Source organism: Martes martes (genome assembly GCF_963455335.1).
Source record: "Martes martes genome assembly, chromosome: 3".
In the NCBI taxonomy this organism is placed as follows: Eukaryota; Metazoa; Chordata; class Mammalia; order Carnivora; family Mustelidae; genus Martes; species Martes martes.
Genome location: NC_137890.1, coordinates 141,216,907 through 141,242,712, shown reverse-complemented (window position 1 = coordinate 141,242,712; position 25,806 = coordinate 141,216,907). Strand labels below are relative to the sequence as shown.

The 25,806-nt window shown below is 37.4% G+C and overlaps 1 protein-coding gene across 1 annotated transcript in view; it reads right to left on the bottom strand.

Moving 5' to 3' along the window:
* CCDC148 (coiled-coil domain containing 148) overlaps positions 1 to 25,806 on the bottom strand; it is a gene marked incomplete at its 3' end in the record, with an annotated part of 178,290 nt that overhangs the window by 75,608 nt on the left and 76,876 nt on the right. The window contains exon 11 of the mRNA XM_080797922.1: positions 3,692 to 3,832. Coding sequence (XP_080654048.1) covers positions 3,692 to 3,832 — 141 coding nt within the window. The remainder of the gene's footprint in view (positions 1 to 3,691; positions 3,833 to 25,806) is intronic.

The window sequence follows — 25,806 nt, the reverse complement described above, 5'->3', positions numbered from 1 at the left end:
ACAAAATGATGGATTTCTCCCCAGAAACATTTCAGAAGTAAGGCTGAAGGTCACATGGCTAGTGGGCCATGGCTGTTGAAGTTATTCTGACTTTCCTGATAATGCTTCCCATCCTTCAGCAGTACAATGTGGGGGCTTCAGTGCTGGATTAGGAACCAGTAAAATTGGGAGAGAAATGTAACATGCTAGAGCAAGGAAGGAATCTGTCTCCTTTTAATATGAGCCTTGCTTGAAATCTCTATTTTTGCAGTGAGGCTGAAACTATCCTTGCTTTGATCCCATAGAACTCCAGGCATGACACAAGTAAAAAACCTCCTAAAACACTGTGATGCAGAGTAGTTTTTATGTTATTCAAGCCATCCAAAATGCTACATCTAGTGAAAGGGTGGTACTGGGGCCAATATTACATATCAGGCATTTTAAGGTTCACCTAGCACAGTAATTTTGTTTCTTACAATAGCTCCTAGGGATAGTTTATGGAAAGACATTATTCTTTGATTTTTATCATGACAATAATTTCAAAAGTGAAGAGATGTTTCTGAAATATTACCATTATCACCTAACAGCCTAGGAATAACAACTTACTTTGAGTCTTGAGATCAAACTATGAAAACTGTGCATGTTATGTTCAACTCAAGTTTTAAAGCAGAGAAGAAAAAGTAATCTAATAATTTAAAGGTCGATTTGAAAAGAGTTGGGCATCTACCGGGGTAAACTTTGGAATACAAATGAAAAATGTTATTCCAGCAAAAAGACAGTGTCATTCCCTAGACAAGTTGCAGAGAAGAAGAATTAGGAAAAAGACGATCTGTTATTCAGAAATCCTCAGGTGGGTTATTATACGTGAAATAGTTTTTCTACCTCTATGGCTGCTAGCTCATGAGAAGAGAAATCCAGGCAGGTGAAACAGTAGATGAGGAAAACCAGAGCACCAGCTAACAAAACAATCAGTCTCAAGTCAGGGGGAGCTTCTGATTTGAGAAACTATAGGAGGGTTTCTGCCAAAACAGCAAAGAACTAAAATTTGTCTCTAGCATAGAAAATAGAACAAAGAGAGTCTGGATTCATAGTATATATAAAGGCAGCCAGAACTTTGGTCAGTTTGTCTAAGTGGACATAGAAATCTCCTTTCTTACTTTAAACACATAGAAATTTTGGACAAACTATAACACAACTGCACACAAACACACACAAATGCCCCAGTGCTGAAGATAAGGATGGAACTCAAAGTCAGAGCAGTAAGAGGGGGCCAGAGCCAAAGGCTCTTGTACAGAACTGGGCCTGAGACAGGCCTGAGGAGCTGGTGGCTGGGGCTTTAACAGTAGCTATGAGACTTGTGTGCATGGGAGCTGGAATCATGCCACTTAAGAAGAGCAAGAAGTCCTGTAGGACTTGTCCATGCACACAATGAGACTCAGACACACCAAGACCACTCCCCAGAAAAGTCATAAGGGGGCTAACTTTCTGGTTAGGACCAGAGAAGGAGAAGGGTCGTCAGAGGAAGCCAGGCTGGTGCTGTGTGTGAGTGCTAAGTTAGCACGGTCTGCAATCGCACAGCGCAGGCCCCAAATCTCACACAATACATGCACTAGTCCTGGGCCAGTAAAATGTACAGGGTCCTAAGCAGAAGTCATCAAGAACTCTAAAGATGCTCTCACTATCAGGTCATGGTTCATAAAGGAAAGCACAGTTTGCAAAGGAGAAAAGTTTAACAACTTTGATTACTTGATCATTTTAAATTTCCACTGAACCGTAGACACTATAGACCAAATTTAAAGGCAGATGACCAATGAAAGAAAATATAACTGACAAAAAGAAATAGTATCCAGAATTTATAAATAACTTCTGCAGATTAATAAAGAAAAACAGACAAACAAAAAGTACTAATAAGCAATTTACAGAGGAAGAAAATGGTCCAATAAACATGAGATTTTTCAATTTCACTTGTGAAGATTGAAGTAGACCCTGATTTAAAACACTGACATACTGTTCACATTCATCCGATTGGCGAAAGTCAAAAAGAAGATTTATATTATCTTATAAACTAAAAAAAAATGTTTTTAAGATTTTTTTTTTATTTACTTATTTTGACAGAGAGAGAGAGATCTCAAGTAGGCAGAGAGGCAGGCAGGGGGGTGGGGGGAAGCAGGCTCCCCGCTGAGCAGAAAGCCCGATGCGGGGCTCGATCCCAGGACCCTGGGATCATGACCTGAGCCGAAGGCAGAGGCTTTAACCCACTGAGCCACCCAGGTGCCCCTAAACTAAAAAAAATTTTATAAAATTAAAAGCATACAAATCCTACCACACAGTAATTCTCCTCCTTGGTGTACCGTGGAGGGAGCTGTGCGCACACAACCCAGTCGACATGTACACGGTGACTACGCCAGCACGGTTGCAAGAACAAAACTTCAGAACCATAAATGTCAACCACTAAGAGAAGGGATGAAAGGCAGCTTTGTTCTCTGTTGAAACAGTATATCACAGTGGAAAGGGGTGAACTCCATCTCTGTTTATTAATATAGCTGTATCTCAAAAGTTAAGGTTAAATGAAGAAGTACATGTCACAGAATGATACAGTCCGAAAGTATTCAGGAAAAAGTGTAAAAGTCACAAGTTACATACTAAAAGGTGTTAAAAGCAGGGTTCCTGGGTGGTTCAGTTGGTAAAGTGTCTGCCTTCTGCTCAGGTCTTGATCGCAGTCCCACATCAGGCTTCCTGCTCAGCAGGGAGCCTGCTTTTCCCTCTCCCTCTATTACTCCCCCTGCTTGTGCTCTCTCACTCTGTCAAGTCAATATATAAAATCTTAAAAAAAAAATGTTAAAAGCAATTGATGGCCTGTAAAGATAGGAATAAAATTTATGATCGAGACTGGCTTTGAGGAGGTAAGAAGGAAAATGGTACTGAGTACATCCTAAAGAGAGGACTTCAACTTTATCTGTAAAATAAAATAAATCTATAAAAGAATAAAAAACCTTAAGAGTTTCAATGCTAGGTGATGAGTACTCATGTGTTTGTTTACAGCACAAAAATTGATAAAATAAACAAAAACATCTAAATAAATATCCCAGAGACATGTTTAAAATCCCATCTCAAATTCACTTTTTTCCTTTCATGGAATTTCAGCAATCATTTTGAAGCTGTTAATAAATGCTGTGATTAATTTTTTGAAAACTGGGAAGCAAATGTTTGCTCAAAAGTAGAGTGATGAATTCGTGTCAGCAAATGAAAAACAAACAATCTAACAAATAATAAGTCAGGAAGTAAATTCTTTAAAGGGCCTTCTGGTGTGCCATAAGCCGCTCTGACCTTGGTACAATGTATTTTGCCAGCAAAGACCTCTTTTGACAGTTGGTTGCTACACTGCAGTCAACCAAAATGTTACCCTGGTATCCTCTCGTCTTTGCATGTCCCTACTTAGAACTAGACTTAACAAGTCATAAACCCTGACTTTTCTTTCCCTACAGCATTTCTTCTAATCACATTTACCTGTGCTCAAGCAGGTTAATAAAGTGAATTCTCCTCCATATCCACAAATTTTGAAGCTTAAATGAACTGAAGCAAGACTCCACTAGAATCTTATGAATCTTTCTAAGAACTGCCTGTGATGATTCCATGTCAAACACCAAGATCAATCAAAACTCAGACGACTAAACATTCATTCATGCATTCGCAGAAATAGCAGATTTCATACTTTCTTTTTCTTCTCTGCTCTTTGTAACAATTCCTTCTCCTTCCAAAGCTTCTCTTTCTCCTTCTCCTTTTCTCTTCTCCTGGCAGAAATTTCCATTTCCAATCTTGCTACCTCTTCCTGGTGGGCTCGCCATTGAAGAACCTGAAATAAATGGAAACTCATTCCAATAACTATATCCAGTCAAGTGATTTTACAGAGGTTTTATAAGACTATGTTCTAGATCAAGCAGGTGTCAAAGCTTTTCCAAATACACATTAAAATTCTGTGTGTGATGTGTGCATGATGTGTATGTAAGGGGTGTGTGTGTGTGTGTGTGTGTGTGTAAGTGTTAAAAAGAGAAAGCAACTTTAAAATCATCTCATTCAGGGTTTCTTCACTTAGATTCATGGACTGAGATCCTAAAGAGTCTGTGAATTGACTTCAAAGAATCTATGAATTCTCAAAAATAGTACGTATAAGTTTCTCTATTTTTGCACAGGTTTGTTTTTCTGAAACGACAGTTTAAGTTTCTAATCAGTTTTCAAAAATTCTCAAATGAGGGCGCCTGGGTGGCTCAGGGGGTTAAAGCCTCTGCTTTCAGCTCAGGTCATGATCCCAGGGTCCTGGGATCGAGTCCCGCATCGGGCTCTCTGCTCAAGAGGGAGCCTGCTTCCCCCTCTCTCTGCCTGCCTCTCTGCCTACTTGTGATCTCTCCCTCTGTCAAATAAAGAAATAAAATCTTTTAAAAAAAAAAAATTCTCAAATGATCCTACGATCCTAAAAGTTTAAGAACCACTGATAGATTTCATCCTTATTTATAAGTGAGGAAAATGAGCCTGATTGAAGATGAAAAAAATTTTTAAGACATTTAAAAGAACTTTCTGGGTATTGATTGATATTATTGGTAGAAGCATAATTGGTACTGCACTTCTAAAGGACACTGGACAATATGTAAATAAATATGTATCACAATATAAAATATGCATAGCCTTTGACCCACAACCACATTTTGGGGAAGTTATTCAAAGAAGACAATCAGTTGGATAAGTGCACAAAAATGTATCCACAGGAGTGTTCCCTGTGGTGCTGTTTAAGCAGAAAAATTAGAAAGAGTCTAATTGATTCCATGTCAAACACCAAGATCAATCAAAACTCAGACAACTAAGCATTCATTCATGCATTCACAGCAACAGGATGTCTGGCAACAGGAGATGTCTTAAATTAATTCTGATACATCATGCAATGACCGCCATTGAAAAAGAATGGTCTATACCTATATTCATTGACATAAAAATGTCCACAACATATTATTAGACGCAAAAAAGCAGGTGCAAAACTACATTAATAGTATGATCTCAACATAAAATATCATCTATGTATTGCTATATACTTTACTCTTAGGACCGCCTTTGCTGTATCCCAAAGATTTTGAACAGTTGTGTTTTCATTTTTGTTTGTTTCCATGAATTTTTTAAATTCTTTAATTTCCTGGTTGGCCCATTCATTCTTTAGTAGGATGCTCTTTAGCCTCCATGCATTTGAGTTCCTTCCAACTTTCTCTTGTAGCTGAGTTCTAGTTTCAAAGCACTGTGGTCTGAAATATGCAGGGAATGATCCCAATCTTTGGTACTGGTTGAGACCTGACTTGTGACCCAGGAGAATCTGGAAAATGTTCCATGTGCACTAAAGAATAATGTGTATTCTGTTGTTTGGGATGGAATGTTCTGAATATATCTGTGATGTCCATCTGGTCCAGTATGTCATGTAAAGTCTTTATTCCTTGTTAATCTTTTGCTTAGATGATCTGCCCATTTCAGTGAGGAGGGTGTTAAAGTCCCCTATATTATTGTATTATTGTTGATGTGTTTCTTTGATTTTGTTATTAATTGGTTTATATAATTAGTTGCTTCCATGTTAGGAGTATAGATATTTACAATTGTTTGATCTTCTTGTTGTACAGATTCTTTAACTAGGATATAGTGTCCTTCCTCATCTCTTTTTATAGTCTTTGGTTTAAAAATCTAATTTATCTGATATAAGGATAGCCACCCCAGCTTTCTTTTGATGTCCATTATCATGGTAAATGATTTTCTAGCCCCTCCCTATAAATCTGGAGGTGTCTTTGGGTCTAAAATCAGTCTCTTGTAGACAGCATATCAATGGGTCTTCTTTTTTTAATCCATTCTGATACCCTGTGTCTTTTGATTGGGGGCATTTAGCCCATTTACATTCAGGGTAACTACTGAAAGATATGAATTTAGTGCCATTGTATTGCCTGTAAGGTGAATATTACTGTATATTGTCTCTGTTCCTTTCTGGTATATGTTACTTTTGGGCTCTGTCTTTGTTTAGAGAACCCCTTTTGTTATTTCCTGTAGGGCTGGTTTGGTGTTTCCAAATTCTTTTAGTTTTTTTTTGTCCTGGGAGCTTTTTATCTCTCCTTCTATTTTCAATGACAGCCTAGCTGGATATAGTATTCTTGGCTGCATATTTTTCTCACTTAGTGCTCTAAATATATCATGCCAGTCCTTTCTGGCCTGCCAGGTCTCTGTGGATAGGTCTCCTGCCAATCTAATATTTCTGCAGTTGTGGGTTACAGACCTCTTGTCCCAATCTACTTTCAGGATTTTCTCTATGTCTCTGAGACTTATAAGTTTTACTATTAGATGACAAGGTGTGGACCTATTTTTATTGATTTTGAGGGGGGTTCTCTGTGCCCCTTGGATTTTGATGCCTGTTTCCTTTCCCAAATTAGGGAAGTTCTCCACTATAATCTGATACACTATACCTTCTGCCCCCCTCTCTCTTTCTTCTTCTTCTGGGATCCCAATTATTCTAATATTGTTTCATCTTATGGTATCACTTATCTCTCAAATTTTCCCCTCATGATCCAGCAGTTGTTTATATCTCTTTTTTTCAGCTTCTTTATTCTCCATCATTTGGTCTTCTGTATCACTAACTCTCTCTTCTGCTTCATTTATCTGAGCAGTAACAATTCTTGATTGCATCTCATTAACAGCTTTTTTTATTTCAACATGGTTAGATTTTAGTTCTTTCATTTCTCCAGAAAGGGATTTTCTAGTATCTTCTATGCTTTTTCAAGCCCAGCTAGCATCTTTATAATCATCATTCTGATCTCTAGTTCTGATAGCTTCCTAATGTCTGTATTGATTAGGTACCTAGTCATCAGTATTGCCTCTTGTTCTTTTTTTGAGGTGAGTTTTTCTGCTTGTCATTTTGTCCAGAGAAAAATAGATGAATGAGAGAACAAAACACTAAGAGGGTAACAAAGACCCCAGAAAAAATATACACTAAACAAATCAGAAGAGACCCAAAACCAGGAGGAAAAGAAAGGAAAAAATATATATATATGACCAGGATGGCAAATAGAATAGAGCCATACACTTGATTTGGGGTGTATTTTGGTCTGTTAGAAGAAACTGCCTCCCAAAATTTTAAAGAAAGAAAAACATATATATACACAAAAATAAGGGTAAATTTGATGAAGTGATAGAATAATACTACAAAAATGAAAATTTAAAAAGATTTTTAAAAAGGAATTGATAAGATAATAAGTTGGTTGAAAAAAGAAAGAAAAAAATTTAACAACAACAACAAAAAAAGGAGAGAATGTGATCAGACAGGAGACTAAAACAAAGCCATAAACTAGATTTAGGGTATATTTTGGTCTATTAGAAGAAACTATCCCCAAAATTTTAAAGAAAGAAAAGCTTATATATACAAAAAATAAGGTTAAATACAATGAAGGGATAGAATATGACTATAAAGATGAAAATTAAAAAAGATTTTTAAAAAGGTATTGATAAGATGTTGGTTAAAATAGCAAAGAGGAGGGCACCTGGGTGTCTCAGTTGGTTAAGTGACTGCCTTCGGCTCAGGTCATGATCCTGGAGTCCCAAGATCGAGCCCCGCATGAGGATCCCTGCTTGGCAGGGAGTCTGCTTCTCCCTCTGACCTCTCCCCTCTCATGCTGTCTGTCTCTCTCTCAAATAAGTAAATAAATAAATAATCTTTTTTTAAAAATAGCAAAGAAGAAAAGATTTTAAAAATAGAAAAACAAATCATAAAGAAATTTTTAAAAATTTAACTTTGAAAGACTAAAGAATCATGGGGAAAAAGCCATGAATTCTATGTGCTGTATTCCCCTAGCACTGGGAGTTCTGTAGTTCTCATTGGTAAGTAAACTTGGTCCTGGCTAGATGTTCTTGCTGATCTTCTGGGGGAGGGGCCTGTTGCAGTGATTCTCAAATGTCTTCGACCAAAGCAGAATTGAACCACCCTTGCCAGGGGCCAGGCTAACTAATCTGCTCGGTTTTGGTCTCAGTAGCATTTGTTCCCTGAATGCTTTCCATTCAGCTTTGGAGGACAAGAATGAAGAAGGTGGCCTCCCAATCTCTGACCCCAGAGAAGCTGAGAGTTCGGGGCCCCCCTCTTCAGTGAGTCCTCAGAGAAAAGCAGTCAATCATGCCTATCTCTCTGGTCTTGGGCTGCACTCTGAACTCACCTGGCCTGTGACCAAGCATTTCTATCTCTGGCACATGGCCCATTTGGAGTCTCCAAACCTAGCAGATTCTTACAGCATGCTCCTGTGCCACTCCAGAGCTGCTGCTTGTTGGGTCTCTGCTTGAAGAGTAGTGGCCAACTGTCTCGGAGATCAAGGTCTATGGCAACCCTGAGCTGAGAGCCCACTCCTCGGCTCTGTCCCTGCAGCCAGCTTCCCCACTCTGATACCTAGGAGTTCTGCCACACTCAGGCACCGCTGGTCTTTTGTGATTCTGAGGATCCTGAGACCACACTGCAAGGATTCCACTCCCCTGCTTAGCCACTGGAGTGATGTCCCTCCATGGAGCAGACTTCTAAAAGTTCTGATTTTGTGCTCTGCTGCTCAATCTTTTGCCAGGAGCTGGCCCCACCCCCTGTAGTCTATTGTCCCATATATCATCTCAGATTCACTTGTCCGCAAGTCCTACCTTCCAGAAAATGGTCTCTTTTCTGTCCACAGAATTGCTGCTATTCTTTTTTTTTTTTTTTTTTTTTTTGTTCTTCTGTTGAGTTTGTAGGTGTTCAGAATGGTTTGATAACTATCTATCTGAATTCCTGGGACCAGAGGAAATTTAGGTCTCCTACTTCTCTGCCATCTTGCTCCTCCCCCACTCATCTATATATCTATACCTAGAAAAAGACTTAGAAGGAGGTTTACCAAAATAATGATACTGGTTATCTCTGAATAGCATCATTTCATGAAATTCAAAAAATTTATTCTTTAAGCCTTTCTGTGCTGAGTGACATTTTTACAATAAATATGTGTTATTCTTTGTAGGCAGCAAACCAATGAAACTAACAAAATCGAAACAAATATTTACATGTTCTACATACACTAAGAAAATTAAGAAAGCAGAAAGAAGGAAGATGAAGATGCAGAATTCTTTTCAGAAAAGAAAGGAACTAGCATTTCCAATTTAATACCTCATATCTTATGTTTGATATAAGGATGACTCATTATGGTAATACATAAAATGAGAATAGAACAGATAAAATGTCCTAAAATATAATGAATTAAAGTGACTAAATAGTTAAGCTCTTTGTGCACTCTCACTATTCTAAGTTTGTTTTCTAAAAATATACTTTGCCTTATTTACCAAAATAACCAAGGAGGGGTGACTGGGTGGATCATTTGGTTAAGTGCCCAACTCTGGATTTCAGTTCAGGTCACAGTCTCATGGTTGTGAGATGGAGTCCGGAGTGGGGGGAAGTCCATGTTCAGTAGGGAGTCTGTTTTTCTCCCCCACCCCTGGCTCCTTCTCTTCTTCACATGTGCTTTCTCTCTAACATAAATAAATAGATCCCCCCCCCAAAAAAAGGAAATCCAGACTCCTGGTTTTCAGACACACCTAGGTTTCCCCATCTGCTGCTTGCCCTAGTCCTTATATTTACCATCTCTTTTGGAAGCCCATTCCTAGGATAAGATCACATGTCTTCTGTCCTGATCTCCCACTCCCAAGCCATTCCTTCCTATCAGCCATCTTCCATCTGTAACATACTGTATTAAAATCAAGTGTCTTGTCAAATGTTGCTAGTGATGGTGGTACATCATGTTGACCCTGCTGACCATCTCTTCCCAATTAATCTTCTTTCCTTCCTGACCCACAACAATGTTATCTCTGATTCTCCACTAATGTGTACTACTCTCTTCTTTTCCTGTTCTGTCCATCCTCCACTCTCAACTCTCCTGCTATCTTTTTTTTTCCCCCCTTGGAGAAAGCTAGAGAGCATGAGTGGTGGTGGTGATGGGTGATGGCAGAGGGAGAGAATCTCAAGCAGACTCCATGCTGAGAACGGAGCCTGACCTGGGGCTCAATCTCATGACCCCAAGATCATGACCTGAGTCAAAATCATGAGTCCAGCACTTCACAGACTGAGCCACCCTGGTGCTCCTATTGCTAGTCTTTTTCCATGAACTCAGCCTCTCTGTGCTTGTTATATGTGTCTCCTATGAGTTAACCTATCACTTCTGTGTGTGTATGACTAAAGTGTACAACATCAGCTTTGTCTTTTTGTCTGCAATTCTATCCTAACAAATGTTTAAGGTCTTTACTATTTGCACGTGTACTCAAAATACAATATTTTCAAAATGAAACTCAACATCTTTAACTTTGCCACAGCCTCACAAGCCCTGTGAACCTGCCTCTTTTTTCAAATATCCTGGTTTGTTCTGTGGAACCACAAGTATCACTATAGTTTGTATTTTTTATTATGGTGTACACCTATCAAAACAACTAATTCTTTACATTTTACATCTGATTTGGGCAATCTTATATTTCTTAAGATCAGATGAGTTTTACTTATGACAAATCAATTTCTAAAGTACTGAATTTTTCTAGGCCACTTTGCTGTAGTTTCCTTGTTCACCCAAAGTCTATATGCCAAATATATTGAGAAAAATGCCAGATTTCATGGGGTGATGCCAATTTATCCCAATAGGACCTAAGTAATTTAGTTTTCTTACTCAAAATCAATGCTTCATTTTAATTTAACTAATGTGTAATCTCTACATAGATTTTTTTCTTCCTGTGCCTTTCCATATGTGACCATTCTTGTTCTTAGCCTCATGGTTTGGCGCAAACTGTTCTCCCATCTGAAACACCCTCCATTTCCCCCTATTTCACTGAATGCTTCTTGGCCCAGTACATGTTCCACTTCTTCCATGAAATATTCTTCAACCCATAATCATTTCTCTTTTCTTATTTCACTTACCTTACCATAGGTGTTCTCTAATCATTTTGAGCATAATGTTTAATTTTTATTTACAGAAGGGTCCATGATACGTATGTATTTTGTCTTCCTCTTATACCGTCTAGCAGAGTACTAGCACATCATAGATGCCCAATAATTACCTTCTATGTAACCAAAACAAACCTTTTTAGACAAAACCTAATAACTGAAGAAGAAATAGATGTATTAGAATATACCATTTTGTAACAGCTAATGAAATCATAAATCCTTGTTTATGATCATCAATGACTACTAAACACTTCATGTTAATAGCAGATGGGAAACTTTATAATAGAAGAATCAGGCTGGTAACAACTGAACACACTGAACAATGTTAACATCACAGAGAAACAGGCAGATATTTTGGGCTCCTGATGGAAATATACAACATTCCTATGAAGTATTTTTGCCAAAAAATAAAAATTAATATCATCAACTCGCTAGACCTATCTATTATGTTATGGGAAATTCAACTAATGGAGTAATAGTTACATGGGGATGTCATCAACAAAACTGAAATTTGAAAAACATTAAAGGACTTTAACAAATTACAAAAAAAAAGGAAGGAGAATTATTGATAAAGAGATTTGAGTAATATAGTAATCAAATGCAATATATAGATTATATTTGGTTTTGATTTGAATAAACTAAATGTAAAAATTATAAAACAAAAACATTTGGATATTGATTAGTTGATAATATTAAGGAAATATTGTTGAAGCTTTTAGGTATGATTATAACATAGTTCTGGTTTTTAATTTTAATTTTTTGTAAAGATTTATCCATTTATTTTAGAGAGAGAGAGAGAGAAGGGAGAGGAATAAAGGATAGGGCAAAGAAAAGGAGCAGACTCCTTGCTGAGCAGAGTCTGATGGGGGACCCAACCCCACAACCCCAAGATCATGACCTAAACTGAAATCAAGAGTCAGACACTCAACTGACTGCCAAGTTAAAAAAGTTATAGTTTAAAAAGCTATGCTTTTTTAAAGAGTCTTTTTAATTTTAGAGATATATACTGAAATACTAACAGATCTAATGGTACAATGTCTGGGGATTTGCTCATTATTACCCAATGCTCAAGAGTATCAGTATACATAAGACCAATTTGACTAATGATTTGATAATTGTTGCCATTGAATGATAATAGACTTGTATATGTTTAAATTTTTCCAAAATTTAAAATTCTTAAAATTCTGTAAAAATAAATTCTGTAAAACAAATTCTGTAAAAATAAAGAAACCACGGGTGCCTGGGTGGCTCAGTGGGTTAAAAAAGCCTCTGCCTTCGGCTCGGGTCATGATTCCAGGGTCCTAGGATCGAGCCCCACATCGGGCTCTCTGCTCAGCAGGGGGCCTGCTTCCCTCTCTCTCTCTGCCTGCCTCTCTGTCTACTTGTGATCTCTGACTGTCAAATCTTTAAAAAAAAAAAATCTTAAAAAAAAAAGAAAAGTAGCATAAATTTAGCCTTTCACTTATTTGTGGAGCATAACATATAACATGGAGGACATGGGGAGATGGAGAGGAGAAGGGAGTTGAGGGAAATTGGAAGGGGAGGTGAACCATGAGAGTCTACGGACTCTGAAAAACAACCTGAGGGTTTTGAAGGGGTGAGGGGTGGGAGGTTTGGGGAGCCAGGCGGTGGGTATTAAGGAGGGCACGTATTGCATGGAGCACTGGGTGTGGTGCAAAAACAATGAATACTGTTACGCTGAAAAGAAATTTAAAAAAAAAAAATTAGCCTTTCTGAGTACTAAGACTACTAGTTTTATAAATTTCAATAGAAAGAAGCTTGGGTTTTAGAACTACTCTTCTCACCTTTTAAGACTAACACGGGAATAGGGGCGCCTCGGTGGATCAGTGGTTTAAGGCCTCTGCCTTTGGTTCAGGTCATGATCCCAGGGTCCAGGGATCGAGCCCTATATTGGGCTCTCTGCTCAGCAGGGAGCCTGCTTCTCTCTCTCTCTCTGCCTGCCTCTCTGCCTACTTGTGATCTCTGTCAAGTAAATAAATAAAATCTTAAAAAAAAAAAACTAACACAGGAATTATAATGTGATTATATGTGATGCGTAAGACTTAAAGAAGCCAATGCATAAGCAAATATCTATAATTGGAGAAGATGCCTCTTTCCAAAGGCAAGTATAGCAAAATAATAATGATAATAATAATAACAACAACAACAACCAGACCAATAAAACTGGAGCAACACACTTCATCCACCAAGTTAGCCAATTTACCCCTCTTTGTATTTGCAAGTCTAAATGATGTTTCTCCTGTTCTCCAGAGAAGAAAAGATTATGGTAGTTTGTTAATTTTTTAAGTTTTCTTAGCTGGTTAAGTTTATATTAAATCCACATAAGTAAAAACTGTTTGAGAGGCTATGGTAGGTTTTGAAATGGGACAAACACACTGAAAAATCATGAAACAAACTCAAGTTCAGCAATCAAAAGCCAATGGGTTAAGATGTCAGATAACACACATATACATGAAATTCTGGGGAAAAGACTCTCAAGCAAGTCAGCATCAACCTTTAGAAACTAAATTGCTGCACCTAATATTGGAATTATAAGAATGGTTAGGGACCCTTAGAGGTCTGCTTGAAATCAATAACTTACAATATCACCTGTAATTATAACCATACTCAAAAAAAAAAAAAGGTAAAGAATAGAGGGGGGAAGGTTGTTGAAGGTAGCATTATATCCTAAGTAGTTAGAGTTGTGAGATCTTGACAAGAAACAGGCTCTGCAGTAATCGGTTTCCAGGCAGTAAGGTAAACAGGACTTTTCAGAATGCACAATGGACACGGTGAAGAATCCGGTGGCAAACAGGTGCCATTGAAAAAAAAAATCCTTATCCAATGGATTCCCAGAGGCAGTCAAGGGATTTGGATGGCTCCCATGCGGAGAGAATGACAACCAATTACGGTGTTTTTCAGACGCCCAAGAATAAGAAAGCTGGCAGGTGGGCAAAGGAATCAATATTATTACAACAAGCTAAAATATAGAAGACTCTTGAGTGAAAGAACAGTGAGCAAAAGGAAGAATAGCCCAGAAGAACATTTTAGTGGTTTGCTAATTATATAGCTTTAAACAGAGCATGTGAGCATAACTGTGCAACAATAATAACCAAGAAAGAACATTACCACCGTGGCAGTCAGGGGCATGTTAGAAGGAGAGCATTATTTAGATTATTAACTACAGATTATTTTCCCAGGTCTTTAGTTAATACCTTAGTATTCCTGCAAAGGTACAGTCTGAATGAAACCTTAACCCAACAAGAAACAAATGGAGTTTAAAATATGTTCATCTACTGCAAATAATAAATTAAGGGTTTAAAATGAAAATGGTTAGTAGCATTATATGTATTCCTTGCTCTTAATGTAAAAGTAAAATTGTTCAAGTGAAATTAATAAATACACATATTCTCAGAGCAAATAAAGTACTAGAAAGGATGAACGGATAAAGAAGATGTGGTCCATATACACAATGGAGTATTACACCTCCATCAGAAAGGATGAATACCCAACTTTTGTATCAACTTGGATGGGACTGGAAGAGATTATGTTGAGTGAAATAAGTCAAGCAGAGAGAGTCAATCATCCTGTGGTTTCACTTACTTGTGGAGCATAAGGAATAACACGGAGGACATTGGGAGATGGAGAGGAGAAAAGAGTTGGGGGAAATTGGAGAGGAAGACAAACCATGAGAGATTGTGGACTCTGAGAAACAAACTGAGGGTTTTGGAGGCAAGGAGGATGAGAGGTTAGGTGAGCCTGGTGGTGGGTATTATGGAGGGCACGTATTGCATGGAGCACTGGGTGTGGTGCATAAACAATGAATTCTGGAACACTGAAAAGAAATTTAAAAAAAAATTTTTTTTAAAGCACATCAAAACTTCAAAGGTAATAGTGGAAATTAATATCAAGGTAACAACAGTAACACAATTTTACAGCAAAGTTGAAGGCCTTGAAAAAATTCTACAAGTGGCAATGTGGTATGAAGGAAACAAATAATGAACTGTTGGTCAGAACATCTGCTTTTTTGTCTTATCTTGCCACTAGCCAATGATATTGTTACTTTGAGCAAATGGCTAACCCAGTCTTCTTGTGTGTTAAAGGGGAGGACTGGATCAGATGACTTCCGTGATTTCTATAAGGTATATTATCCTGATTCTATTTTACATTTTTGTTATATGGAGAGATCGCAATATATGACACCTGCAATTTTCTTCTGCAAGCAAAATGAACTGCAATGAGAAACATCAGGATTTTATAGGCCTGTTAAATAATAATAGGCAAATATTAATATAGAATTCTATCATTCATATTTATGGAAACATTGTGTCATGTGTGTTGTCTTATACAGGAAAAGTTCTGTCTGACCACTACCTATAACCGGCAACAATAAAATATTAAAAACTGCCATTTATGAGGGCTTATTGTATGCCAGGCCAATGCTTTATAAAGGCACTGAACTCATGGTATGATGTAATCTTTGAAACAAGCAACTTATCTTCTTCACACTTCATCTGGCTAACTTCTACTTACCCTTATTCATGTCTGAGCTTAGAGATCATTTGCTCCAGGAAGGTTTCCCTAATTATACCATGTCCATGCTAGGTGTCTCTTCTCCATTTCCCTAGCACATTGTCCCACTCTTCTATTACAACATGCATTAAACCATTTGCCTGTACTTCCAACTTGGCTATAAACTTCTTAAGGGCAGGGACCAAATTTGTTTTATCTATAACCTCTCTACAGAGCCTATCATGGCATCTAGTACTTAAAAAGAGTTCAAGAAATCCTTGGGATATGCACAGATAAGGATCTGAGACTATGCTTGGCAGTTAAATTGACAACATTTCTCCTTCCCCACACTGGACTTTTCTTTAGAAAGAAAAGGTAACCATGCTCAACTACACACACACACACACACACACACACACACACACCCCTGCCCACCACACATGCTACCATTTTCTGACTCCCCTACAGGAGACTCAATTCTTGATTTCCGCAGTCCTAGTTGTTTCCATGCCTCCACAGCTCCAACTCTGCTTGCCTGACAGGGAAAATATCCAGAAAACCTTGTCAGGATTTTCAGTGACTAATTCACATTTCTAGCAATGAGAAGACATGTGTAAAAAAAATGGTAAGCTCTCTGTCTTCTCCTTCAATATTCCTGTAAGTTTCTAGATTCAGTTCAGCTGAGTAAACTTCAAATTTTCATTGTATTAAATCTTAATCTGATAGTTTCATTAAGTTCTTTCCAATTGTCCCACTATTTTTCAAAATTACCTAAGCTTTTTAATCTCATGGGTTCCATTCGTGTTTAAATTTACTCATGACATACAGTACCTGTGATTTTGCGTATGTTATTAAAGCCTTCCATTCTCTCCTTGGCATTTTTACTTAGCAGAAAGACTTGTTTTCTTCTTTTGGTTTCACAACTGCCCCCTTGGTTTCTTGGGTTATTTCATAAGTGTATTTTTTATCACCTCGCTTCGATAACCACTTTCCATTTTCCATGGCTTTTTATTAGTCTTTCACAGAATCTTGAAGATTATTCACCATTACCTTGACTGTTTCATGTCCTTTACTTTTCAAATAAAGTCTTGCAAAGTTTCATTTAATTGGGTCCTACAGGGTCTTAACTTTAGTGTGAAACAAAACTTGTGGAGAAGAAAACAAACTAAATGTCAATAAGCAGAAAACTATCTGTCAGTTTTATGTATGAAGCTGACAAAGCCAAATTGTATATTATTGTCAGAAAGCGGGGCTAACAGTCAGGAAATCACTTGCCTGTTGGCTATGAGATCCAGGGAAATCAGTTCCTATTTCTGGGCCTCAAATACTCATTGAAAAAATGAAGAAGACTAGTTCACTTTTTCAAAATAGTACCACAACTCATTAGTAGATAATGAAATTGATTTTGTGGATGGGAACTAGTGTTTTCTTACAAAAGAAAACAGAACAGAAAATATTAGAGTGCATCTCATATTATTATAGTAACATTGTTTCAAGAAATTTTTGTTTCCATTTGTGTGTGTGTGTGTGTGTGTGTGTGATGTAAAATACATTTCTCATTGTAGGCTATGGTCAAAAAAGCTTGAAAAATACAGTACGAAGTTCTCTATAATCCCTTCCAATGCGAAAATTCTATGACTCTGTAATATAAAGACAAGAGCTCTTGTGTTGCCGTCATTAAGCCACAGCCCTTATTCCTTCTGCAATCAACCCAGAAGCATAATATAGATGAGAGAACCCAGGTTTTACAATAATAAACCAGAGCTTGAGTTCTACTAATTTATTAATGGCATTCTCTGGGGTCCATTGCTTAACCACCTAGAACTAGACTAATGTAAAATAGGACAGCAGTGATGCATGCCTTACAGGGTTTCTGTGTAAACACCATCAACTTGTACAAGCCAGAAACTCAAGAATCATTCTGTTTGTCCTGGCACTCCATTTATAATCAATGGCTAAGTTCTGCTGACTATACCTTTGACTATCTCTTAGACCCCATTCACTTCTCTCCATCTTCACAGCCCCCATCCTAATGCTACAAGCATGCCTCTGGCATCCACTCTTATTTCACTCCATGCCCACATCCCCATCTCACTGCCTACATTTTCAATGGTTTCCATTGCTTCCAACAACGGACCATAAGGCCTCCAGGGTTTGGCTCTGCCTGTGTCTGCAGCCCCAACTCATAACCCCATATCACTCACAGACTCACCCTCTGTGCTCCAGGTGCACTTGTCCATCTTACAAATCCCTGAAAAGGCCACATTTCCTCAGCTATGTGGATATTGTACAAGCTATTTCCTTTGCTTGGAATGCTCTTCCCTCCTTGCTTCCCCACACCTTTTCCTAATCAATACTTACTCAGTTTCAAATTTCAGCTCCAATGCTGGCAGTGAAGCCTTATCCACCCACCCTACATGAGGTAAAGCTCCCTCCTTCCCAGTTGCACATTCCCATAACAATTTACTTTGCCTTCAAGATACTTCTCATAGTTTAAAATGAAATATTCAGTCTTATGATTACATGATCAGTGTCTGCTTCCCCACCAGACTGTGATCTCCACAAGGATAGGGACTGTACCTGATTGGCTCATCATTATATCCTCAGCACCTTACACACCACCTGACACCTAATAGATGCTCAATAAATAAGTCTGAATGGATAATAAATGAGATAAGAAAACATAAGTGCTACACAAATGCTAACTATGTTCTTGGACTGCTGCAATTATTTTCCAGTTGACTTTTCCTGACTTCAGTGTCACTTAGATTCAACCTATTCTGTATACATTTGTCTATTAGATTATTTCTTACATATTTTTGCTCAAGATTTAATATTAGGGGCTTTGCAATGGTTATCATTTCAAGTGGCTTTTATAATTATTTATTTGGACATGACTTTATTCAAAAGGAGGATTCAATCTTTAAAGGCATATTTGGACTTCAACCCATACATATGACCTTATTTCCTGTTATTCTCCAGGGCAGACAGTCCACACATTCTTCTTCCTCCTTTGCCTCTTTCTCTTCTCCCTACTCCTACACACTCATGCTTATCTCTGTCCCAGGCCTTTGCCTAGAAAGCCCTCACTCCACTCATCTGTCCTTCAGGGTCATTCAGAGCCTCCTCCTAATTATTTTATCCAACATTTGTTATCCCATCTCTGGTCTGCATTCATGAATAGTGTCTAAAATAGATACTATCCAGTCACTCTCTAGTCTGTCTAGATTTATTTTCATTTCATTTATCACTTATAAAAGTATATTACCCTAAGAGTTTTCATCACAAGGAGAATTTTTTTTCCTTTCTTTTTATTGTTAGATACATTTAGATACACTGTAGACCATGAGATAATGGATATTGATTAAACCTATTGTGGTTATCATTTCACAATATATGTAAATCAAATTATCATCCTATATGCCTTAAACTTATACAGTGATATACTAATTATTTCTTAATAAAACTGAAAAAATAATGTTATTAATTGATTTTATTTTCTCGTCTGTATTTCTCATTAAACTTTAAGCTCTGGGGTAACAAGGACTTGACTTTTTTTTACTGCTCTAACCCCACTCCTGGAACAGCCTCACCCAAAGTAGTTTCTCTATGAATATTTCCTAGATAGATGAATGAGCATCCAAAACTCAGATTATAAACTGTGTAGTTTTTAAAGATTTTATTTATTTATTTGACAGAGAGAGACATAGTGAAAGAGGGAACACAAGCAGGGTGAGTGAGAGAGGGAAAAGCAGGCCTCCCACTGAGCAGGGAGCCCAATGTGGGGCTCGATCCCAGGACCCCAGGATCATGACCTGAGCCGAAGGCAGCTGCTTAACAGCTGAGCCACCCAGGCACCCCATAAACTGTATATTTACTTAGGCTATAAACCTCACAAAAGTAAATGCAAAAAAAAAAAAAAAAGGCAAAAATAAACAAGTGGGACTATGTCAAACTAAAGTTTCTGCACAGCAAAGAAAAGCATCAACAAAACAAAAAGGCAATCTACCAAATGGGAGAAAATATCTGTAAATTATATATCTGATAAGAGGTTAATATCCAAAACATACAAAGAACTCATATAACTCAACAGAAAAAGAAAACAACTTGAAAATAGGCAGGATCCTGAATAGATATTTTTCCAAAGAAGACCTACAAATGGCAAACAGGTATATGAAAAAATGTACAACATCACTAATCATCAGGGAAATGCAAATCAAAACCACGATGAGATCTCACCTCACACCTGTTACATCAAAAAGACAAGAAATAACAAGTGTTCGCAAGGATATAGAGAAAAGGCAAATCCTTGTGTACTATTGATGGGAATGTAAATTGGTGCAGCCACTATGAAAACAATATAAAATATTAAAAATAGAAATACCATATGATCCAGAAATTCCACCTCTGGGTATTTATTTAACAGAAATGGAATCACTATTTTGAAAATAGTGGATCTGCAACCATGTTCACCGTAGCATTATTTATAATACCCAAGACTTGGGGAAAATCTAATTGTCCATCAATGGATGAATGGATAAAGGAAATGTGTCTCATACACATATATGTGTATTTGTATATGTATATAATATATATGTATATATTATATCTATTATTCAGCCATAAAAAAGGAGAAAAGACCTTGAGGGCATTGTGCTAAGCAAAATAAGTCAGTGATCTCACTTATATGTGGAATCTGAAACAAACAAAATGAACTCATAGACACAAAGAATAGATTGGTGGTTGCTAGAGGTGGAGAGGTTGAGGTAAAACAGATGAATGGAGTCAAAAGTTACAAAGTTTCCGCAATAAGGTAAGTAAGTCCTGGGTATGAAATAGGCAAAATGGTGACTGTGGTTGACAATAATGTATTGTATATTTGAAAGTTGCTGAGAGAGTTAGTCTTAAAAGTTGTCACCACAAGAAAAAATAATAATTATGTGTGGTGATGGATGTTAATTAAACTTATTGTGGTAATCATTCCATGCAATATATACCTTTTCAAATCATTTTATTGTACACCTAAAACTAATACAATGTTATATGTCAATTACATCTCATTTTTTTAAAAGATATAAGAGTTTTTGTTTATCAACCATTTCACATGCACATCCCACTTTCCAACTAGATTATATACCATTTATATTCTAGATCAAGGTTTATGCAGTTTTTGTAATCCATAAAATCCACAGCAATGCAAACTCATAGAAGATACTCTAAGAAATTTTATAAAGATATCTGTGACCTTTTTAAAAAAGATTTATTTTTTTATTTTTGAAAGAGTGAGAGAGAGCACTCATGTTTGTGAATGAGGGGAGGGGCAGAAGGAGAGTATGTTCAAGCAGACTCCACACTGAGCATAGAGGCTGATATAGCTCAATCCCAGGACCCACGAGATTGTGACCTGAGCCAAAACCAGAATCAGATGCTTAACCCACCAAGCTACCCAGTGCCCACAAGATATCTGTGATCTTACAAACATCCTATAAAAGGTTGAGACAACTCTCGGCTTGGCAGTAATTGTAGTTTTGTATCAGAGATTTTCCATAAAGACACCAACCCCAGAATGGCTTCACTTTTTATTCTGCAATTCTGAGCTTTCTTACCTTGGGCTATGGTTAAAAATAAAATATAAATAAATTTGCCTAACAAGGCATTTGCTTAATTAATACAAGTTAAAGGGATTACTGAGAAGAGAAGTTATCTAGAATCCTTTCCTGTATTCAGGATGGTATGATGTCTAGAGGGAGAAAGTGGAAGATGTGTATTACATAGTGTAAATAAGCATTAGTAAACTCTTCTTAAATGCACAAGTTTACATAGCATAGCTTATACCCTACAGCTCTGATATTTCCCTTAGAGTTATTATTTTAATGAACAGAACTTCAAGAGAAATGCTCATAGATCAGTAACCACTGGAACAGTTTTTATTTTTATGAGAATAAGATGATTTTGGAACTCTGAAATGGAGACCACTGCTGAGAACAAAAATTAAGGAAAATGATTATAGAGTGTGATAAAAGTGATTACAGTTTATGGATTTCCTAACTCTTAGGACCCAAATAGGAAGCCTACAAGGAGAACATTGTTCTCCCCCATCAACTCAGTTCTTTTTAGATATAGCAGAGAATCAACAACAGATAATTTACAGAACTTGGCAGTACTTTTAATCTCTTCACACAAACTCATTATATCTTACCTATATGGGGGCCAAGAAGATAAGTCAAGCAGAGATCACAGAAAGATTAACTGGGAAAAATCATAAAGGAAAGTGACTTCCATTATCATCAGCAGAACCCCCTTCACTCAGGATGTTATTCGGCAATAAATATTTCAAACTAGATATAGTGCATATTGATATATGCATATTGCCTGAGTGCTTCCTGCAGAAAGCACAGTCAGAACATATTAGAGGGAAAAAAGCCCTATTTTCTTATGGCGGAAAAAAAGCAAAAGGAAAAAAGGGGAGCTGAGGGAGACAAAGGTTAAAACGAAAATTAAGGTGCCATTGTATCTATGCACAGGGACCTCACCCAGATTATCCTCCAAAATGTTAATGGATGTTACACACAATAATTCCTCAAGCATTCACAAGATGATAAATCCTGTCATCTTGAACTTTTCCAAATAGATACTAAGGAAGAAACAGGATGCTATACTGATATTACAATATGTTCATGGAAATGGGAAATCTTATTCCTTTCCATAAAGTCTTAGTAAACCTCTGAAATGAATGTTCTGAGCAGATAAACACTAGAACAATGTGCATTATTTTGAATTCATTTATTTTATGTTCAAGATTTAACCAATTTTACTTCTAAATGACAACTCCGCTGAATCTCATTTATATATTCCCCTACCTTCCCCAAACTTCTAATTACTTGTTCTGCATATTTTTCTCACAGGAATAGCTATGACCGCTTACATAAAATTCTATACTACTCAGCCAAGGAGACATTTCTGTCCTAATCCATAAAAACGTATTAAATAGAACATATAAAGCATGATGGTGTGAATCTAATTGGCACTTAAGCTACAAGATTTAGAAATTTGAATTTGGTCTTTCAAGTCTACATTCTTTTGCAAGTTTCCTGCTTACAGATAATTGCTCCCAGCTAGAAAAAAAAGATCCTATCTGCTACAACAGGGCTAGAGCTACTGACCAATAATTCTGTACATCATTATTTGCAAACACCTTGGGCATTTTTTACATTTAAAACAAACTTGTCTTTTCAGAGGAGTAAGACAAGTTATGGCAATCCAGGTTTCTCATATGTGTGAATCCTCTATGTCACGTGCATTCCATGAATCACATAGAAAGAGGCTCTAATCCTTGAATAATATTACATTAGTGTTTAAGACATTCTATGACATTAACAAGAAAGTGTGTCTAACTTACAATTGAATAAAAGCATACTTTAAAGAGCTAGTAACATGTCAGAATTAATAATGCCAATTGTACATCTTCATTGGCTACTTGAACCCACCTCCTGTATGTTCCCTCTGTGCTCCTAGGGTCTCCTTTTGCTTCTTTCCTTTTGACTCAATCCAAAGGAACGTGCTCATAGCTCCCACACTCATGACTCCAGATCCATATACACAACAGCCTGAATGGTAACCCATAGTGCTCTAAAAGTAATGCATTCAAAAAAAGAATCACTATTCTTCCCTCAGAACCTATATTCCCTATCTAGGTTGATGGCATCATAGACAATCCAGTTGTCCAAGCCAAGAGCCACTCCAGACTCTTTTCTCTCCTCACCCCTCCCATCCTGTCATCAAATCCTTCTTAATATATCTAGACTCTTTTATCTCATCTCCAACACCAAAACTACTATGTTCAGTCAAATCTTCATCATCTTTTTCTTACATCATGAGAATTATTTCCTAACTGGGCTCCCAACTTTCAGATTTATCCCATGTCAATCCATCCTTCACATCATGTCTGACTAATCCTTTTATAATGAAAAATCTGATCATATTACTCCACTGCCTCAAGGCTTTTAAAGGTTCCCTACTGTCTCTAGCAGAGGCACAAGTTCAAACATCTGTCAGGGCCAGGTGAGTATCCAGTTATTAAAGGGGGGTGGATATAAGAGAATAGGTGGTGGCTGGGGCTGTACCCAGACAGACAGACACATGCTCTACCTAAGGCACTTAAGGGAGGCAGTTGCTTCTGACTAGCTAGTTGTTGTCACATAGAAGCATAAATTCTGGGTCACCAGATGTTCCAACTTTTCAAGAGAAGCTGGAAGCCTGGGTTTGTATGGGCATTTCCCAAAATTATAATGTTGAAAATAGACCTACATTCTTAAAAACAAGCGTATGAAGACCTAATTTAATATCTAGGCTATCATTTTCAACCTCTCATCTACTAGATACAATTCAACTCCTGGCGTGACATACCAGATACCCCATTATCTGTCAAAGAACGTTTCTTTCTTCAGCCTCCATGTTCCACTCATAACAAACTACATGCCATGCTCCTTTAGGCTCTCATGGCTTTGAGCAGCTTTTCTACTTCTGGAACACCCCACTACCCCTACTCACCTCTTATTTTAATAGCCACAGTAAGACAATTACTTTGTCCTTGTGACCACCATTCTAAAACATACACTTATTGCATAATTAATCACAGTTTGAAATTATTTATTTTAAACTTGTCTATCCTATCAGATAATGGAGCTCTTTTAAGGCAAGGACTTATTCAGCCTTTTACATCTATTCACAGCCCATAGCCTGTTATTGAATATATACTGCTACTGGAGAGAAATAAGACCTAAGTGACCATTTTCCCCAGTTTATAATAAAGTATTAACAGTAGGAAAACAGATAGAGACCTTCACTCATGTCTGAATGAATTTAACTTTGCTTTCATATAAATAAAACAACTTTAGCTTTAATCGAAAAATGCAGACAATCGGTCTCTTCTTCCAGGCGGGTCAGTCCTTCACTCATATGCAGTGACTTCAGCCCTGTTTCCTGACTCTATAATTTGGCCTTTTCCAGAATGTTATAAAAAAGGAATTACACAGCATGTAGTTTGGGAGTCTGGCTTCTTTCAGTTAGCATAATGCATGTGAGATTTCTCCATGTTGGTGCATGTATCAGAAGCCAATTCCTTTGTATCGCTGAGTATTCCATTGTATGGATGCACCACAGATTGTTTATCCACTCACTAGATCCAGGACATTTGGATTGCTTCCAGTTTTTGGTAGTTATAATTAAGCTGCTATAAACATTTGCTGAAGGTTTTTGTATAAACACAAGTTTCATTTCACTTGGATAAATACCCAGTAGGATCAGTGAGTCATTTGGTAAGTGTATGTTTAACTTTATCAGAAATTGCCAAACTGTTTTTCCAAATTGGCTGTCCCCATCTGCATTTCCATAAGCAGTGTAAAAGAGTTCCAGTTGCTTCACAACCTCTCCAGGTCACGATGTTGTCAGATTTGGGGACGGTGAATTTTTTGAGGGGAGGAATGATTAGAACCATTCCAACAGAAGCGTCGTGGTATCTCATTTTGGTTTCAATTCGCCTGACTTCCTATAAATCATTTTATCTTTATTCTTCCTTACTAGCTGACATCCTTATATATCAGACATCTCTACCCTATACATCAGATATCTCTGTGTTCCACCTCACATCCTCTTGGCCAACGTTTTAACTGCACCATTGTTGTGGAACCAGCTGTTCACAGGGATGATCTGAAAGCAACTCAGCTTCACCTCACATGCACCATGTATCTCTCCTTTCTGCCCCGCAGTATCTCTGTCCCCATCCCCCACATGAAATATATGCAAAAACTTTCTCATTCTGATGCATGTGTAAACCTAGAAATGTAAGAACATTTATACTCTATTGGGCAACTTTTGACCAATGGTGGATGGAAGCTGGTGAATACATATTCCTTCCCTTGGAAGAATGGTTCCATCCCTTGGAAGAATAGTTTGAAGGCACATCCTAGATAGCTCCTCAGAGGATCCCAAGTGAGAATGAGTACAGACTAAATGTTGTGTTGCCCGCAGTGATGATCAGCAAAATAATATATCTCAGCAAAGGCTTTCCCTCCTTCTTTGTTTAACTCTTTCAATGCCCCTACTTTTTTTCCTTGAGGTTACTTTCCAAAATAAATTATCTGTACACAAGCCCTTGTCTTGGGCTCTGCTTTAGGTGATATCCAGGCTAGGTCCACTTTTAGAAAGTACTTTAGCTCAAAGAGGAAGTAAATAATAGAACCAAGCAGTACCTATGCTAATACTCTCTGTAAGAAACACAAGAACTACATTTTTTTTTCTCTTTGGTGGGTACTATTATTAGG